At 40.2% G+C, this 19,980-nt stretch overlaps 1 protein-coding gene across 2 annotated transcripts in view; it reads left to right on the forward strand.

Annotated features, from left to right (window-relative positions):
- LOC115428449 (ankyrin repeat and IBR domain-containing protein 1-like) overlaps window positions 1–18,751 on the forward strand; it is a 45,836-nt gene extending 27,085 nt beyond the window's left edge. The window contains exons 8-21 of one of the 2 annotated variants that reach the window (XM_030147499.1): window positions 286–374; window positions 463–607; window positions 804–964; window positions 3,069–3,157; window positions 3,339–3,469; window positions 3,577–3,711; window positions 3,970–4,056; window positions 5,144–5,210; window positions 6,054–6,199; window positions 9,568–9,746; window positions 9,910–9,961; window positions 11,149–11,205; window positions 11,366–11,489; window positions 12,690–18,751. In XM_030147499.1, the coding sequence (XP_030003359.1) occupies window positions 286–374; window positions 463–607; window positions 804–964; window positions 3,069–3,157; window positions 3,339–3,469; window positions 3,577–3,711; window positions 3,970–4,056; window positions 5,144–5,210; window positions 6,054–6,199; window positions 9,568–9,746; window positions 9,910–9,961; window positions 11,149–11,205; window positions 11,366–11,489; window positions 12,690–14,161 (2,934 nt within the window). In that variant the 3' untranslated portion in view covers window positions 14,162–18,751. The remainder of the gene's footprint in view (window positions 1–285; window positions 375–462; window positions 608–803; window positions 965–3,068; window positions 3,158–3,338; window positions 3,470–3,576; window positions 3,712–3,969; window positions 4,057–5,143; window positions 5,211–6,053; window positions 6,200–9,567; window positions 9,747–9,909; window positions 9,962–11,148; window positions 11,206–11,365; window positions 11,490–12,689) is intronic. The other variant, XM_030147501.1, reaches the window with a different exon arrangement.
- The last annotated feature ends 1,229 nt before the right edge of the window (window positions 18,752–19,980 follow it).

The raw sequence follows: 19,980 nt of genomic DNA on the forward strand, positions 1-19,980 counted from the left end.
AAGAGTCTGACTAAAGGAAAACAAGTTAATATACAGTAGTGTGTTATTTATTTCTTCTACTGTCTTTAATCTCTGGTAAGTGGTGTCCTCCTGTCCGCTGTTTATAAGTTCAATACTAATAGTCTGTTAACTTGAAAGACATGGCTGAGGTTGAAGTTTGTCCTATTTCAACATCACTTTGCTGCACTGGAAAATGTAAGAGAAGATAAAAGAGAAGTGGCTGTTGTTTTTTATTTTGCCAGTGTTTGAATGCCAACTTTTGTGTCCACACATGTTTCCCTGTAGTGTGGGATCTGCCTCTGCTCTATCTCAGTGTTTGAGGACCCGGTGGACATGTCTTGTGGTCATGAGTTCTGCAGAGGCTGCTGGGAAGGGTGAGCGCTTGTGTTTTGTTTAGTTATGTGTTCTCTTTTGTGTGTGTTTTGGTCATGCTCCATTATTTTGTGCTTGTATATTCCTCAGGTTCCTTAATGTAAAGATTCAGGAAGGTGATGCCCACAACATTTTCTGTCCAGCCTTTGAGTGCTACCAGTTGGTGCCGGTGCATGTGATAGAGAGTGTGGTTTCAAGGGAAATGGACCAGCGGTATCTCCAGTTTGACATAAAGGTAGAAATACAGCCACCATCAACTGTTACTGTCAGCTCTGTCCTGTTGTTTTGTTGTTGCATATTTGTGTGAAACTATGTCTGTTTCTTCCTGTTTTTCCCTCTTTCCTTCTTCCTCCTTTGCCACTGCACACTCTGTCGTTTATCCACGTCACCCTTCCTGTCTCCCCTCCCTTCTCCCTCTCTCTGTATTCCAGGCATTTGTGGAAAACAATCCTGCCATCCGCTGGTGTCCCGCCGCTCGCTGTGAGCGGGCAGTGCGGCTCACCCGACCGGGTCCTGGGGACAGTGACCCGCACAGCTTCCCCCTGCTGCCCTCCCCAGCTGTCGACTGTGGCAAGGGTCACCTCTTCTGCTGGTATGCTTCGCACAGTTTTCTATCTGTTGACATGTTGACCTTAATATGCACCTCCAACAGTTCTCAATATCTGAATGGAGAGAGAGTCTGACCTTGGCATGTAGCAGTTTAAATTGTTAAGGGGTTGTTTTCTGTGAACATTTCCTGTTGCCAATGTTGTATTTTGTAAAAATAATACTAATTATAATAATCTGGTTTCATAACAATTAGAGTACATCTATGATGATCTTTAACATCTTATGCTAGCTACACATCAAATAACTCACACAGATAATTCTAAAAAAAATGCTACAAAGTCAGGTAGATGCTGAGACAGTAGTGTTTGGTGCTAAAATGTCTAGATGTAAATGTAAGTAACGGTAGTTCAGAGAATCACAGACTCCTATACAGAACCACACGAGGCTCTGAAAGGTTTAGATTGAGTACTGGTTTTACCACTTAAGAAAGGTCTGTCTGAAAAAAAGTCAGTGTCTGTTGAGGTGAATGTTATTTTCAGAATTTTTTGCTGCTGTTTCTTGCTCTTATACCATCCTTTCCAACAGTTCCCTTTTGGGGAAGTGAGGCCCTGAAGTGCTCCTAAACCTATGACAACCACTGATGATAAAGAACGAATTCCATTGAATTTCTGTGATACTTGTGACCCAATTTGAAGCAGTTATTTACTATATTTGTCAATGTGTTAACAGCTAAGATTGCTATCTCTAGTTGCAACACACTGACACTTCAGAAAGTGCACTTGAATGACACGACTCCCCAGTTATTACCTCCGCCAAGGAGGTTATGTTTTTGCCAGGGTGTGTTTGTTTGTTTGTCTGTCTGTCTGTTTGTCTGTCCGTTAGTGTGCAACATAACTCAAAAAGTTATGGACAGATTTTGATGAAATTTTGAGGGTTTGTTGGAAATGGGATAAGGAAGAAATGATTAAATTTTGGTGGTGATCGGGGGTGGGGGGGCCCACGGGGGGACGCAGACCACAAAATTTCATCAAAATCTGTCAATAACTTTTTGAGTTATGTTGCACACTAACGGACAAACAAACAGACAGACAGACAAACAAACAAACAAACCCTGGCAAAAACATAACCTCCTTGGCGTGGGGGGGCCCACGGGGGGGGCCGCTGATCAGCCTTGGCGGAGGTCTGCGCTCTCCGAGTGCTTCTAGTTTTGTTTGTCATGGAGTCTGTTTTATTTTGGGACCCAGTTGTTTGTTGATGTTGGTTAACACAGCCACGGTACAATGATTGCAACAACAAGGTTTCGGCTCAGATTTTTCATTAAATCCATTAAATTGACTTCTTTACTGCTTCTAATGCTGCATCATAAGCAATTGTTGGCTTAGAGCCACTAAATGTAATGCAAACAGACCACAGCTTGGGTTGTTCAAGCCTGGCCAGTGGCCACATGTTATTTTGGCAAAACACTGAGCCCTCCAAAAATCTTTTAGAAAGTTTAAATGTTGTTTTTGGCATCATCACTTTTCAAAACTGATTAAAAACTAAAATTTCAGTCAAGGTCTTCAATAAAAGAATTTATCCAAGTAATTTAAGTATTGTAAATCATTTGTAAATTGCAAATTTGTGAGATGTAAAAACATGTTTAAACCTTGTGCATTGCTCTTGGTTGTTTGTTTTATATCTTATCAAACTATACATGTAATGATGGAAGATCTGATCAACCCCACACATACCAGCAGAAAAATGTGTTAAGCATGTGTGAAATGAACTCTAACTTTATTAGAAACTGCAAAATAGTCTTATTTTATTTACACAACACTATATAACAACTCACAAATGTGCCTTGATGGGTTATGTAGTATTTTATGGTCTGGAACTGATTATGGAAGTCAGTTTTAAATAAATGTGAATTCTTGAACATCAAATGTAAAGTAATTAATCAGTAAATGTATAACTGAGTGTTAAACTAACCACAAAAAAATCTAGGGAATATTTCAACCTCAAAGTCAGTATTTCCACTTGAAAAGCCTAATTAGCTCTCAGCTAAACTTATCTCTACATTGTACCCTCCCTGTCGTTGTAGGAATGGGCCGTCAAGCAGCTGTAGACTCAGTGCTTTGTTTTTTTACTGTACCTGCATCTGCCTACAGGGAGTGCCTTGGCGAGGCCCACGAGCCATGTGACTGTCAGATGTGGAGGAACTGGCTCCAAAAAGTAACAGAGATGAAGCCTGAAGAGTGTAAGTGTACCCTGTTTCGATTTCTGGGAAACATTTTTGGTGCCACGGCAGTAATCTGGCATCACAGCGAGGTGGTTAACGACAGCTGTCAGGACAGCCTACCAGGATGTGGCCAAATCTGTTTTCATATTGCAGTGGCAGGTGTTCAGGTGAGTGATGTTTGCTGAATTTGTGTGTGTAGTGGCAGGTGTGAGCGAGGCCTATGAGGATGCTGCTAACTGCCTGTGGCTGTTAACCAACTCCAAACCATGTGCCAACTGCAAGTCGCCCATTCAGAAGAATGAGGGCTGCAACCATATGCAGTGTGCCAAGGTAAGCACATTAATATCTCTGTCAGCTCAGTGTCAGCATCCATTTAGAGGATGAGGAAAAGGATGACAGCTGCTCAGTAATTCACACTTTGATTCCATGTTTTCTAGTGTAAGTATGACTTCTGCTGGATCTGCCTGGAGGAGTGGAAGAAGCACAGCTCATCAACAGGAGGCTATTATCGCTGCACTCGCTATGAGGTCATTCAGCAGCTAGAGGAGCAGTCCAAGGAGATGACTGTAGAGGTAAACGCACACAAAAAACACACAGTGTGTTATATACAAGCACCCATTCATGTCAATATTTAGCCATGACAGTTTTAAAAGCATACGCTTACCTGCCCAAGTAGAAATACCTACATATCTCATTTCCTATCCCCTCTCAGTATATTGAAGCACATATTGTCTGTCCATGCCATACACACTCTCTCTCTCCCACACACTCATACACACACAAAAACACAACACAGAGCCATATTAAATGAGACTTGTATTTTGTTACAGGCAGAAAAGAAGCACAAAAGCTTTCAGGAGTTGGATCGTTTCATGCATTATTATACTCGCTTCAAGAACCATGAACACAGTTACAAGGTAAAATGTGATTTTTGTTATGGATTTGCCTGAAATTAAAGTGCTGACAAATGTTGTACGTTAAAAAGAGGCTGCCCCTTTTCATCATATTTGTGCAGTTAGTCTTTGTTTTTCTTTCTTACTTAAAACAAAGTCTCATATTAGACCAACAGTTTCATCTCAAAAAATTACAATGTTGGAAAAAACTTTGTTTCTTTAATCCAAACAGTGGAGAAAAGTTCTTGAATTGGCTTTGCTTGACTGTCCTCTCAAGGCCGTGGCCACCCCTGTTGCTTGTCTATGTTTTCCACCACACTCCAGTCATCTTTCCAAGAATCTCCTCTGATCCAGCTCTCTGTGAACACCTAGTCCTTTCAGTGTCGATGTTAATGAATGTCTACTGGACAAGTGTCCAGTCTCTACAATCACGGAGAAGAGTGCACCACAATGTTCTCCATGATTGTGGAGGTGTGAACTGAACCTCACTGAGATTTTCATTATATTAATACTTCATTAATAATGATTTAAATAATGTAATATTTTTTATTTTGGGATATACTTATGAGATATACTGTTAGGTGTAGGCTAAAATGAGCAAAATCAAATCAAGTAACTACTAGAAACATTTTAGTTTACATGCAATGAATGTAGGATATATATACTATTTTCACCTTCTGAAATTTTTCACAATGTTCCAGTTTTTTGAGATGCATCGATACATGCAGGCTCAAAAGAATCTAAAGGAAAGACAAGTCAAGATGACAAAAGTTTGAAAAAGATTTTGTAAGTCCAAGCCTCGGAAATTCACAAAACCAGCCACTCTGAGCATTTTTATAGTTTTTTAAAGCAATGTAATTTAGACCTCAAAAAATGCAGTTAAAAATATCCAACATGCAAACACAAACACTTCATACGTTTGTGTATTTTACCCTCATACATTTTGCTTCTTTTCAATACAAAAGAGTAATAAAATAAGAAAGGCACAAAATATGATGAAAGTCAGTTCCTTCCTTCTTTTTGCCCAGTGGTATGTGCTTGTTCAGGCCTATGTTACACACTGATCATCATCTGATAGTGGACTTGTCTCCTTTCTTCTTGTCTGTGGTAGTTGGAACAGAGATTACTGAAAACAGCAAAAGAAAAGATGGAGCAGCTGAGCAGAGCCTTCATTAGCCGTAAGTCTTTTCAACTGATCTCAGTTTGTTGGTTGGAATAGATTAATTAAAGCAGACTTAAGCACTATTCGGACTGGATTAGTTTTAGATGGGCATGTGGGGTAATGCCTCTTTACTACAGGGCGTCAGTAATATCAATGACCAATTCGCACGGGATAAGAAATATCAGTAAAACTACCACAAATGGGAGGGGTAAATCCATTCACGCACCCCTGTCCCCTCCTGTCGTCATGTGCATATGACATTGCTTCCTGATTAGAATATTAATGTTGACCATCAACCGAATGATTAAGCGACTAACTTTTTTTTAAATTAGCCATATAGCCCTGGTGCATTGCTTAGCTTACCTAAAGCAAGTCCTGTACCTCTAACAAGTGCTTTTGACTTTCTTTTGCTTCGCCAATTCAGACAGTACATAAGGTTTCGCACGCACTTGTTTTACTGCCTACTGGAAAACTGAGTGCTTCTTCAAGAGCCTTCATGCTTGAAAATCCATGAAAAAATGCTTGTAAACAGGATATGACAGAATATCTACACACATACTAACTACTGGTGCATTCGCACTGAATTAGTATTAACTGGGGTCATTTTCCGGGACCCTTTTACCCTTGTAAGTCGTAGTAGTCTTTACTGACATTGTGCAGTAATGATTACTGACATAGCGCATTCGGACAGAACTAAAATCTCTGGCAATTATTACTTTACCCCAAGTAGCTATGTAAAACTGATCCCATTCAAATAGGGCTTTAGTGGATGATCGGTTGCTTAAGTGTATAGTTGTGTGTTTTCATTTTAAACCCAGTCTTTGAGCACTACCTGTATGTATCTGTGTGTTTGTTGTAGGTGAGGGAACTCCTCCAGACACACGATTCATAGAGGATGGTGTATCTGAGCTGCTGAAAACGCGCAGAGTGCTAAAGTGCTCTTACCCGTACGGCTTCTTTCTGCAGCAAGGAAGCACACAGAAAGAGATCTTTGAGCTCATGCAGGTAATGCACTGCCGACACATCTGTGGAATTTTTCTTGGGAACGTGTGGTTATTTTGTCTAGGTCAGTGAATCCCATTCTCTTTATTTTTAAAAGCATTAGAGTTACCCCTGCGTCTCATCAACTCACGATGGTGTTCTGTAATCAGAGAGACCATGGCGTCATTGTCTAGTCCTGCATTTACCAAACTTAGGTTCAAGTCCCAAAATGAGTCAGAGACCTCTTATAATTGTGTCCCCAGTTGGCAGTGTAAAATGCACAACAGCACTATGACATGACACATCACTTTTCTAAGTAAAATAGAAGATGGTCACATTCTGTTTGTGCAGGAATTTCTTTTTCAAACCTGGACCTGAAAATGTCAGTAATTTGTAGCTAAGGGATCATCGATTATAACCTCTGTGATTCCCTCAATCCTGATCACATTCTTAATGTTGGAATGAAAATATGAATGTGAGCCTAACTGTAGACTACCACTAACACTGCTCATCAGATTTAACTGTGATTGACATTCTGATACATCCATAAAGATTCATGTCTTAGGTAAGTTAGGTAGAGAAAGTTGGTGAAAATGTAAATGTTAAGGCATGAAGTGTTTTTTGTATGTTTGGGTACTACAGCGACATAGAATTTCTCATTTGGATCTTGAACTTAAAGAATTTCCGATGTGGGTCAGAATAATATGAAAATGGAAACCTTGCTTTTAAAAGAATAATGGCACATGATTTGTCCTCTGGTAATTACAACATAATATTATAAGCTAACTGACACACACAGAAGAAGTCTTGACAAAGAACATAGAATAATTTAGTAAAAGTCCAAAACTAAGAAACAGAAATGGAGACTAGCCTGACTTATCGCTCAGGATCTATAGTTGACAGTCATCCTCTCACACCAGCAGCAGTCATGTAGACAAATATGAGGTGGAAAATAGAAATTGTGACTGATCACAGCCTTATCGTTTTGAGATGAATAAAGATGAGGATAAATAATCAGGATAAGGACTGAGTTATGACGTGAGGTTGAGCTGACCCACTGTGTTATGTTTCTGTCAGCATGAAAAAACAGCACAAAAATAAGTGATTGCCTTTGACTGGATGAAGTAATATTAGATGGATAGAAACTAATGTGTAGATCCATAGAAGTATGTCTGCTGCCTCCACAGCAGACACTCTAGTGAAATATGTATGACTGGAAGAGAAGATGTTTGTCCATATGTAGGTCAACCATAATGTCTGAGTTCCTTTAGGTTAGCTGCTATGTCTTAACTCTTTAAAAACAGACCTATTTTTTAGGCCTCTGCTCAAAAATTGCATAATAAAAAGAGTATATCTCTGCAACCACAAGGTATATTTGAATAATTCTGTTGTCATAATAAAAGGGAACACTTGTGAGACTTGTTCAGATGTGTAAATATATATATATATATATATATATATATATATATATATATATATATATATAGGGTGGGGAAGCAAAATTTACAATATTTTGAGGCAGGAGTTGAAAGACAGTGTATGACCAGTTAGTTTATTTACAGTCATGAGAATTTATTTGCCACAAGAAAATTTACATAATAGAAAATGTTTTTATTCTATGTGTCCTCCTTCTTTCTCAATAACTGCCTTCACACACTTCCTGAAACTTGCGCAAGTGTTCCTCAAATATTCGGGTGACAACTTCTCCCATTCTTTTTTAATAGCATCTTCCAGACTTTCTCGTAATAGTTTTGCTCATAGTCATTCTCTTCTTTACATTATAAACAGTCTTTATGGACACCAACTATTTTTGAAATCTCCTCTGGTGTGACGAATGCATTCAGCAAATCACACACTCTTTGACGTTTGCTTTCCTGATTACTCATATGGGCAAAAGTTTCTGAAAAGGTATGGATAATAGTGTTAGGTATGATTATGACATCAATATATGTTTGGTTTCAAAACAATTGACGTAGTGTCTGCTGAGAAAAAACAACTAAATCTTCATTGTAAATTTTGCTTTCCCACCCTGTATATATATATAAATGTGTGTGTGTGTGTGTGTGTCTGTATGTATGTATGTATGTATGTGTATTATACTGGTTTGTTTTCCCCCTTGGCTCTGACTGGATGTGACATTTGTGGGCATTCCCGTTGTTGCCGACTGTATAGAGACAGAAGGTCAGCCACATGCTGATTGGTTGACTGATCCACGTGACTATATACTTCAAGATAGATTTCCTTCGAATAAGACATTTGACAAACAAAAACTGAGATTTCTTAAAACCACAAGAAAAGTTCCTAAGAAAAATCTAAGGGTGTTTTCACAACTGGATTGATTGTTGCACAACAAGTCTTTGGCTCGGTTCGATTGACCAAATGTGAAAGCTGTTATCACGCTCTGTTCCGGTACAAAACAACCGAGCTGAGACTGCTTGGAAGAGGTGGGCTCAGCTGGGTTGCTATCGCTCTGCGGAGTGGTTCGTTTATAGTGTGAACATGACCCCAGTGATAGAAATAGACAACTACAGTTTTCTCTACCACTTTGTGTCACCTGTATGTTGGCTGCGTGATCGGATGGATGTCCATGCAGGTAGATATCCAGTAATACCACATAGCATGAATGTTTGACCATGGATGTCCATTTTAATATTCATGTGGACTACCGTGCATCGTATCAGCTCATAACCACAACTTCTATACATGAGAAACAGATTGGGGAAAAAAAAAGCCTGTTGATCCTGGTTGAGTTTATAATTGAGAAAATTAAGAAACCAAGCAAATAAACAACAAGCTATATTTAGTTGGAGCATTAGTTTCAATCAAAAGAGTCCGTGGGGACAGTTTTATTCAGTTTCGCTATCTTAGTCAACTGTACCACGTACATGTATATAAATGTGTGGTGTCATGTGGATCAGGACTGTCTGCTTTTGTTTGAGGGGTTGTTTGTACCATAGCAGTAGACCCAGAAATGTGGGGAGTGGGTTGACGAAGTGGTGCTATATGGATTTTGATATTTGATAATTCATTTAGTTGGTGTTTGAGTTATGTTTAGGGCATGTAAAAATGGTTTATATATTCATATAGCCCAGGTTCTTCTGTTTAATTTGATGTGCAGCATTACTATATTCTTTCATGATTAATGCATTGTTTCACTCTATGAATTAACTGTAAGTCTGTGAGGCCCCCAACTGGGGGTGCTCAAGCTTGAAATTCATATAACACCATCAAAACGTGACACCCCTCTCCTGTAATGCATTCATGGTAATGCCACCAACAGTGCCCCCTGTTCCATGTCTGTGCTTTTTCTACAGATCTGTGAGGTGGAGTAAAGATGCAACATTCCCACCTTCAACATGCCATCATAACAGGATATTTTTGTTTCTTGGCAGACGGACCTGGAAATGGTTGTGGAGGATCTGGCCCAGAAGGTCAACAGGCCGTACCTGAGGACCCCCTGCCACAAGATAATCAGTGCTGCCCGCCTGGTGCAGCAGAAGAGGCAGGAGTTCCTGGCATCTGTGGCCCGTGGTGTGGCTCCAAACGATTCCCCGGAGCCTCCCCGCAGGAAGTATGGACACATATACACTATACTCAAACAATAAACACAACAGTGATGGGGGTGAAGGTGTCATAAATGAAAGTATACATGCCATCTGAAGTAGTACTCTGTAAGTCTTTGCCTTTGTGTTTACCTGTGAGATCAATGTCTTGTGTTTTTGTGTGTGTGTCAGCTACCCTGGTGGATCATGGGACTGGGAGTACCTCGGTTTTGCCTCCCCTGAGGTAAGCAGAAACACTGTTTCCACATCAGGCTCTACTGCAGGGATTCTGCAGGTTTCAATAAGTTAGAAGTATTACTGTTTAAGACCAATCTGAATGCAATTTCAGACCTATATTACATCCATAGAGGTGAAAACTGACACGCACATTGTCAGCAGAGTACATCTGAAATAATCAAGTACTAAATGACCTGTTTGAGACAGATCCTGAACTTTCTCTTATCCATATTTTATGACAGTAGCATTAATAGTAACAATCTGATCAATTCGTTTAAAATTGAGAGTGAAGTTAATGCAACTTCATGATTGTGCACAATTTGCTGCCGAGATTTTCTTTAAAGGTGCGGGAGACTTTCGTGACCAATTTTTCATCAGATCTGTAAAACCCCAGTCATAGCCTAAGTATCATGAATCTGTAAGTCTTTCTGTGATTATTCACCTGAATCTCTTGCATTACAGTGAACAATTTCAAAGTGCTATCCACCATAAACAAACCATATGTTAAACAGAGCCCGTAGGTAACTCAGGCATCTTCGGAAGTTTGTTGTGACGTGCATTGTGGGAAGCGAAGGCTCACGCCGCCGCCTGACAGCAGCAGCGGCAGTGCGACCATATGATATTATATGGATGAAAAAAACACGACGCGGAAATGGCTGAAACGTGGAAATGGCTGGAGGAATATGCATAGAGGGAAGGGAGCTCCTGCCGTTTCCACCTCATGTCTGTAGCAGCTGCCGCTGCCCTCCATTTCCCACAATGCACATCGCGACAAACTTCTGAAGATCCCCGAGTTACCTACGGGCTCTCTTTGTAAACATATGGTTTGTTCATGGTGGATGGCACTTCAAAATCGTTCACCGTAATGCTAGAGATTCAGGTGAGTAATCACAGAAAGACTTACAGATTCGTGATACTTAGGCTATGACTGGGGTTTTACAGATCTGATGAAAAATTGGTCACGAAAGTCTCCCGCACCTTCAAGATGTTGTTAGGCTGGATGTTCAGATGTTAGGATTTGAGAGGTTAAGGGCTTGCAGAAACCCTAATACTAACTTCTTTTGTTTGCTACCTTTTGTGTTTTTGCCAATATAGTGTTACTTTCTAATCCTGCACTTTAATGACCATTTTTGTATGAGGTGGTATTAATGCATGACTGGCTGCCGCTAACTTAGTTTGCTTATGTTTGTTAAGATGGGGAGTCGTCACTCTGTACTGGGAGCAGGAGATCAGAGAGAGAGACAGTCACAGGTAATGCATCTAGTCTCCTGCCTCTTTATGCAGCTGCATGGGCTATATTTGGGGGGGCGGGGGTGGTGGTGCTTGCAGCTCTGTGTACTTTCTAGACACAGAATGGACTTTCAGCTGGGCCTGGGCTGTGTAATGAGCTAACAAGGGTGACTGTTTGCAGGATTATGCTGACATCCAGTACCGTCGTAGACACAGGCCACGGCGCAGAGGAGACATGCTGAGTCTGCAGAACCTCAGAAGCAGCAGTAACACACCAGAGGCCAGCAGGAGGAGCGACAACACAGGTCAGACACAAACATGACAGAATATTATCCATAAACCCAAATATAAACATCACGTAGCATTTTGGAAATGAAGTCAATCTGATCAGCTTCTATTTTCAGTTGTGTGTTGTTACATTTATGAGAATGTGACACACAAGTGGATTTTTACTCCTGTCCCATCCCACTCCCACACTGCATTCTGCTATGACCTACTTCACATATGTTTCTCTGAAGTCAGCAGATTATTTTATTACTACTTTACACATCTTGCAAACAGCATTTCAGCACCATTGCCTTGACTTTTTGGAACTTCTTTCAATTTAGACATGTCCAGAGCTCAATGTGATACGTGGATTGTTGTTCTTTCTCAATTTTTGGTGGGATCTTCTGTTGTCAATCCATGTGGGGGAAAAGACAACTGGACAAGAAGCTTAAAATTAAGAATAGAGAGAATAACATATATTCATAACTGCATATGCATACATGAAGACTGGACTGTTTTTATCATTCCTGTCCTTCCTGCTCCATTCGTCAGTTTCATCCCAGTCATGTGAAGAGTGAAGTGAAATTGAGTCTCATCCTGTGGGAATCCCAAAAGTCACCATCAACTATGTTGTAATTTCTCAGATACAAACTCTGAAATCATGTCCATCTTAACTCCTTTTCTAAATATTCAGGATGTTTTTATATAGCAACAGTTTGTTTTCCCCCATAATAGTCGGGTGTGGACTAAACAACCACACTGAGACAGTTCAAGAGGTGGTCTCTGTACAGCTCCAAACAAACTGTACTTGTCACATTGGAATGTGGAAGAATATACAAACTGTACTAATTTGGTTGTAGCAGCAGTTGTCTGTAACATGTTTCTCTTATAGATGTCTGTGCCAGTCCAGAACAACAGTTCTTGTTCCTGTGTTTAGTTTCTTACTTCCACTCCTAACACACCTGTGATGCATTCTGGTTTACTTGGATATTTTTAGTGTGTGAAAAGAAATAAAATCGAAGGAGAAATTCACCAAGTTTACACACTCATCATCTGACTTGACCAAAGCAAACAAATTAGCGGTGTGTAAAATGGCCTGATTTGTCATTATTCAAAAAAAAAAAAGCAAAGGAGATTTGGATGTGTAGCAGTGTGGTTCTGGTCTGGTAGTCACACAGAGGCACTGATCACTGGAATGTGTGTGTAATGAAGTCGGTTTTTAACTGTTTGTGTTCCAGAAGGTCCAGAGAGAGGTGAAGGACGCAGGAGAGCACTGGGCTCACTGGACGAAGACGACCCCAACATCCTGCTGGCCATCCAGCTGTCCCTGCAAGAGTCCCGCAGAGAGCGAGGCCTGGAGGGAGGGATGGAAGAGCGTCCTCTGGACCGAGGACAAGAGAGGAGACCGGGTCCTGCTGGAGACCTGGGGGACATCTCTTTGCACTCTCTTAATGCAGATGGTCCTTCAGGGGCGAGAGGTTCATCTTTTCCCTCCTCCCTTCTGGATCCTCCCCGGCCCCCAAACAGGACAGACTCCACCTCCCAGCCTCCTCCTTCCAATTCCCTCACCCTCCCTCCCCCTCCCCCTTCCCTGAGTGCCGAGCTGCTGGAGCTGGGAGACAGCCTTATGAAGCTGGGGAACATAACCACTCCGTATGACCTCGACACGCACACACAGGAACAGTTGTGTTCACACCACACATGCAGCCACAGTGTGCTGGCCACTCCCTACACCCTGGAATCTGCCTACAGTGACTGCAGCCATAGACCAGACCAGAACACACGGACCACCCCATACATGTTGGACCACATCACAGATCCTCGCTACGACAGCAAAGAGCAGACCTACTGCCATTCTAGCACTTACTTGGCCGAGGCAGAACACACTGCTTCCTGTTCACTCACCCAAAATCCCAGCCATCCTAGTCCGTACAGCCAGGACCACCAAGCCACCCCAAAACCAGACAGCTCTTACACTCCTTTCCCAGAACACAGTAGCTCTTACACTCCAGAGCGACCTGCTGCCTATGCTCTTGATCGCCCCCCCAAACCAGAACCCCAGCCCCCCTCCCAATTGTGCCTCCCTTCACCAGAGCTTGAACCAGAGCTTCTGCTTTCACCTGTGATCCCCCCAGGGGGTCCATTCACTCCCAGTGACCCTCAGAGTCTGGAGGCCCTGGACCCAGCAGCCAGTGCTCAGTTGCTGGACAACATCATGGCCTGGTTTAACAACAACATCAACCCCCAGAACAACCCCCAGAGCCTCGCACTCATCCCCTCCCCCCCAACCACAGAGACTGATTCCTCCCCCGACACACTCACAGAGACAGAGAGCCAGACTTCCAGGGACATGGCGCCCACTCCAATCTGGCAGCCCCTGGAGGGCGAGCCAGCAGTGGTAGCAGATAGAGGGTCGGCGAGTCCCCACTCAGGCACCACTGCTGTTGGAGCCAGAGTCGAGGTCCCAAAAATGTCATCCGGGAGGCCCAGCACTCTGGAGTTGGAGGCGGACGAGGAGGGTGTGGACGCTGGGTGTGTGGCTGACCTGTCGCTGGACGAAGCACACACACACCCATGCTCACATTCTCACTTGGGAGGCAGCAGTCCCACACACACTGCTCCGACCACGGAGAGTGAACTAGACCTCGCCCTTCAGTTAGAAGGGGACCAATCACCTGAGGAGTGGGAGGAGCAAGTCCACCTGGTGTGACAGAGTAAGAAGGAGAGAGGAGATGGAGCAAAGGAAGAGAATGGGTTGTAGAGAAAAGGGATGAAACACTGGGAAGTATATCCCCTTTTCCACCACAGGAACTTTTACTTTACAAGGAAATTTGAAAAACCTTGATGCATTTCCACTGAAATTACCTGGGTAAAAAGCTTTCCCTTGAGCCCAAACTTTCTTTGACATAAGTTCCTGGTAGGGGGATAGGACATTTCAGATTTCCTGTACTTCTTGGGGCTGTGTGCTGAAGATGGCTGATTGGTGGAACACACTTGTAGCTTTCCGCACTTGTATTAGCCCACTCCAGTCAGTGCGCAGCTGCAAACTTATTTATTCAATTTCTACAAGCTTCACTTCGCTTGTGTTTTGATCATTTGGAAAATGGAGCAAAAGAAGAGAAGTTACGAGAAGCGGATGGACGTTGATGTACATTTGCCAGATATACTCTTTTGAGTGTTTAAAGTCGCTCATTTGAGTGTATTCAGTTTGAGTCAAGTGTATTTGTCTCACTCCTACAAGTGCATTGCGATCATCTGTCTGTCCATCCAAATACACTCTGAATAATAAGTCTGATCTTTTTTTTGCTCCATTTTCCAAATGAATGCGCTCTTCTGAGCATATTCGTCTCGCTCTTACGAGTGCATTGCAATCAACTGTCTATCCATCCAAATATGCTAAAGAATGTATTCAGCAAATACACTCAAAAGAGCCTGGACCTCGTTGAACGTATTTGCCGAATATGCTCAAATGAAATTCGGTGGAACTTTGAATTGGCGACCAAGTCTCATTGAATGCATTTTCAGGAACTTTGAGGTGCAGTGGAAGCACAAAGCACGCAGATTACAGGGAACACTTTTACCCAGGTAAGCAAGTTCCCAAAGATAAAAGTTCTTGGGAATCTGGTGGAAAAGGGGCTTATGAGAGAGAAGCACTAACGGAAAAAAGCAGTGATGCCTCAATGAAAGATGTGGTGTGTTTACCGTCTGTATTATACTGTATGTAGAGAGGACATAAAGCCCTGAGGACTTTGTCCAGTAAAGATGTCATACGCAGTTTCTTTTTTTTTTAAGTGCTTTTGTCTGCTGTAAAAACAGACAAACTTTTCATTAAATTAAAAACAGATGAGTGTTTAAAACAGTACATCAATGAAAAGCTACTGATATCATACACATAAAATGCTGCACATTATTATTATTTTTATTTATTTTTCCCTGTATTTATGTTCTCATTTTGTTCAGGGTGAAGTTTTGGTGCTGATCGTGCTGAATTCCAAACTTGCCTCATAATAATAATTTTATTATTATTATTATTATTATTATTATTATTTTATTATTATTTTATTATTATTATTATTATTATTATTATTATTATTATTATTATTATTATTATTGGTATAGTTATAATAATAATAACGTAACACCCTCTGAGTTCTCAGACCCACACCTTCGAAACACACTGAACCCAAAGCTCCAGGAGCCAAATATGATAACTGTAAACTTGGAGCTTGTTGAGCGTACTGTACAATCAGAGGGCCTGATTTAGTTTTTGGACCTTCATGCACACTGTGCCTGCTTCGTTAGAGCCGACCCGCTACTGATGTTTCTTTTTGGTGGGCTGCAGAAGGAGGACAATACTCCTGTCTGTTCAATAAGCATCGGCCAGCAGACGTTGATGGGCTAATCTGGGTTTTAGGATCATTCTTATTGCTGTCAGTTGCTCTGCAAAGAGAGGTCAGAGGTCAATCTCCAACCAATTGAAGTTATGTGTTTGCTGTATCTTTGTTTAAAGACTCTCCAGCAGTATTGGTGTGTGTTGGCGAAGGGGATTGAACCCTCTATTTTTCCATCTCATTGTACCATCTTGCTGAGTGTCATCAGTGTTCCAGTATTTTACTATTGCTTTGGCTCAGTTTGAAAACGTGAATAAAATAGTTGCACTTCACATGATTTTACTTTATTCACCCACTTTAATTATTTCTGTAATTTGTGATTGAAATTAACTAAATTACAGGATCTTACTCTTGCACATTTAATATAAAGAAAGCCTATAATAAACAAATAATCCAAATTGATCTATTGAAAGACCAGAAATATTTTGTCATTCATGGGTCATTGATGTGATGCGTAAATGTTCTGTCTGCTGCATTTTTTTCTCCCAGAAACAACAATATTTATTCTCATATGTACTCATGACAACTTTTTTTTCTAAGATCGTAAGTTATGTGTAATTTCTGTCAAATTGTCATGTGGTACAACGTTTGAACATGGCTTCTGTTTGGAAGATTTACTTAATCATTCTAAATCTGTTCACATTGATTTTCTTTGCTAATTTATCTACAATATGTGCTTGATTGCCCCCCCACCCATATTTATTTGGTTAAAAGTAAAATGAAAAATCCAATAAATATGTGATCACATTTGCAAAAACTTTTTGTTCACCACATTGCTATATTAATATTAAGTAGACCAATTAAATTACCTTATTTTAAGGCAATTCACAGTTGTACCATATGATATTTTTTAAGGCCACAGTGAGGTCATCCCTGAGGAAAAACACTAAAATCACTATTTATAATTTCATTCTAAATGTATTTGTTCACACATCCTCTCTAGATTTTTGACTTTCTGTATTTTAGAATTGGCCTGTTGAATATCCTTGTGTAGACACTGACCCTCATTGCACATGTGGTGGTTATTCATTCATTCAGTCAAGTCATTCAGCTTCAATCAAAGCTGGAGATCTGGAGGGATTTCTGCCCATTAAAAAAAATACAGCACTTTATAATAAAAGACTGTATCAAAATATTGCATATTCATATTAAACCAAAAAACTGAGCCAAAGCAATCATACTGTGCTATAAATACAGTCAGGGTGGCTGGTCACTAAGTGCTGACCCCGTCCCCAAAACAATGCACCAGGAATTTTTTTTTTGAACTTCCAAGTTTTTATCTATTCCACTACTGATGGTGAGTAAAGATTGATGATTATGGTTTTCACTGTAATTTATCTTTTTGATTCATTAATTATTTCTTATTATAGAGCTGAAATTTCTTCCACGTGAGATCACAATTGTTGGGTCTGTGTGCCTTTAGTTTCAGTTGTATTTGTTTATTTGTTGATATTTATTAGTATCACTTCTTTATAGACGTGTGAAAAACCTATGAATGAAAGATGATGGAGGACATGACAGTTTGGCCGTTGCTGAACTCTAGCTGCATTTCTGTAAAGGATGTCAGGCTATGTTTTTGAGAGGTAGAAAAAAAAAAAATGAGTTGGGCGTTTTTCCACGATGTGTGGAATGACTCCACTAGGCTGTCATCAGAGGGTAGAGCATTTTTTATACAACACACTGCATTTGCCATTTACATTAACTTTTTTTGACAAGGGCAAAAACCACCTCAATTGAATATACACAAGTTTTTTTGGCTTTTTTTTTTTGTATTTTTGACATTTCTATAAACAAAGTTGAAAATCTGCATAAAATATGTTTATGGAAACATACCTTATGAGGTTGTTGATGCACATGAGTGTAATGAATCCATTTTACTTCATCCCCAAAGAAGCAGTGACCATGTTTTTAAGATATAGAAGAAATTCTATTTAATATTTATCCTTTGGTTGATTTGAATGTTTCTTCAATGTGGTCAGCTCTTTTTATGAGGATCTTCTTCTGGGGTTTTTTCGTAGCCTGTATCTTTGGATCTTTATCCACCCACCTGTAAAGTTTACAAGAGAATTAAACACTGCCTGCTATGTTGAGATCTGCTTTAGTGATGTGGAGACTGGACTGGACTGGACTGGTGGTGGTAATAACAGTGTTTTCATCTTGGCATCCCAAACAGTAAACTTTGATTTGTCCAATTTGTTGAAGTGATTCAGAATGAGATATGCAACCAAGAAAACTAAGTATTCCTTCATAATTGACAGTTTGAGATGTTTAGTGGTGTAAAAGAGCATTGGCACATTTTATTGGAGCATTTTCAGCATTTTGTTTCAAGTGAAGTGCTCTGGATTGCTGTAGAGGCAGTGACGAGCCTTTTCTTTCCCTCTCCATATTCGACATTAAACCGTGGTGGGGGGGGTGGAGAAGTGCTGATGGGAATATTTCATAAAGCCCTACCTATTGAGATGTGAAGGCTGCTGCTGCTGAGGCCCCACACACTTTGTCCTGGACGTTGATTTACAAGACTGCACCACGTTTTTATGTCGGTTGTAGCGGTGCAACAGCATCTACAATGGAACAAGAGCTGAGGCTGGGGTCTTTATTTTGCACAACCATGCTGCAGACAGAAAAAATGTGTTAATGCACTAATTTAGTGCTGTTGGCAAAGATGTGGAGGAAATGACAAGTGCTGCTTTTATTATTATTATTATTTCCTTTTTTTTAGTTTCTTGATTTCTACAGATTTATGGTGTCAAGGGAGTGGTCCAGTGCCATTTTGTGTTTCAGATTTAGTGTTTCTATTTGACTGATTCCTCATCCAACAACTTCAGAATAAAAAAAAAAAAAGAAAGAAAATAAATTGCACTCTCACAGATTATACTTGATACATTCCCAGTCGGTCCAGGGAGGTTTGATGTGTGGCCAATACTGTAAATGAAAGTGTCAGTGCAAAGTTTACTCTCAATAAAAAAGAAATGAAAGTGCATTGTGGGATTTTATTTTTCTGAAGTGCTTTGTGACAATGAAAGCCCCCTCCCCTAAACCTTCCTCAAAATGTGACAAAAACTAGTAATGTTGGGATTCATAATGTGATGTTTCCTTCCATGATGAATCCAGTAATGTGGATCAAACATGGACAAGAATTCACCTTTTACTGCTGTAATCTAGACTTGATAAAATCACTCCATGGACATACAGCTGACATGTATGGGGGACACACACCTTGAAGAAAAGGAAATGTCAGATGCATGAAGGGGAGAGAACTTGAAGAAAAATATCTGTGGGTCTATTAGGACATCTAGTGGCAGACACTAGGAACTCAGTCATGTTAAAAAAGCAAAGATTTTACTGGAGATTAAGACCTCAAATTTGAGGTACGCAATGGAAAGATTAACATTTTATCTGCATAGTGGGTGGGAAGGGGTGACTAATTTATCATGCTTTTATCATTCTGTAATTTAGCAAAACTATCAGTCAAACTCAGGGACTCCAGAAAATATAACTACAAAGAACTGTATATTAGACAACACACAAGAGAAGAAAAACATGTTCTTTTCAATTTTTCAATTGCAAGAACTTCCACCTTGTTTGTGACCAAACGGATTAGAATATTTAGAACTAAATTAGTTGTAGATCTTCGAGCAATCCATATGTAGAGCATATAATCCACAGATAAACAGCCTTTATAATGATGTCAGATATGTTACGACAAGTATAATGCTTAAGAAGCTTTTTTAAAAGGTCAGTTTCAGTATATATAAATGGATTGTGTAGGAAAGAAAAACATAATCCTGACAACCATTTCAATGGAACAGTTGTCTTTTTTGGAAAGTGAGAAAGTACATATTAACAGTGGAAGATGTGTTCAAGGACACATGTAAACCAAATAAAATGGTCTAAGTAAATGTAGTTCAGCGTTGTCTATAACAGGATTTAAGGATATTTATCAGGGTTTACCTTAGTTTTCAGTGGGTTTAGGTGCTGTTTGTTGAGGACATCGAATATCTGGTTGTCAAGGCTGGAGGTCTTTCTTTTGCAAGAAAATGTCACATTCTTCTTTGAAAAATATAAAATTTAGCATAACTTTGGGCTACTTATCATACATTTATCTTCAAAAACTTGGAAAAACACCTATAACATGCAA

This window comes from Sphaeramia orbicularis, chromosome 11 (assembly GCF_902148855.1).
Source record: "Sphaeramia orbicularis chromosome 11, fSphaOr1.1, whole genome shotgun sequence".
In the NCBI taxonomy this organism is placed as follows: Eukaryota; Metazoa; Chordata; class Actinopteri; order Kurtiformes; family Apogonidae; genus Sphaeramia; species Sphaeramia orbicularis.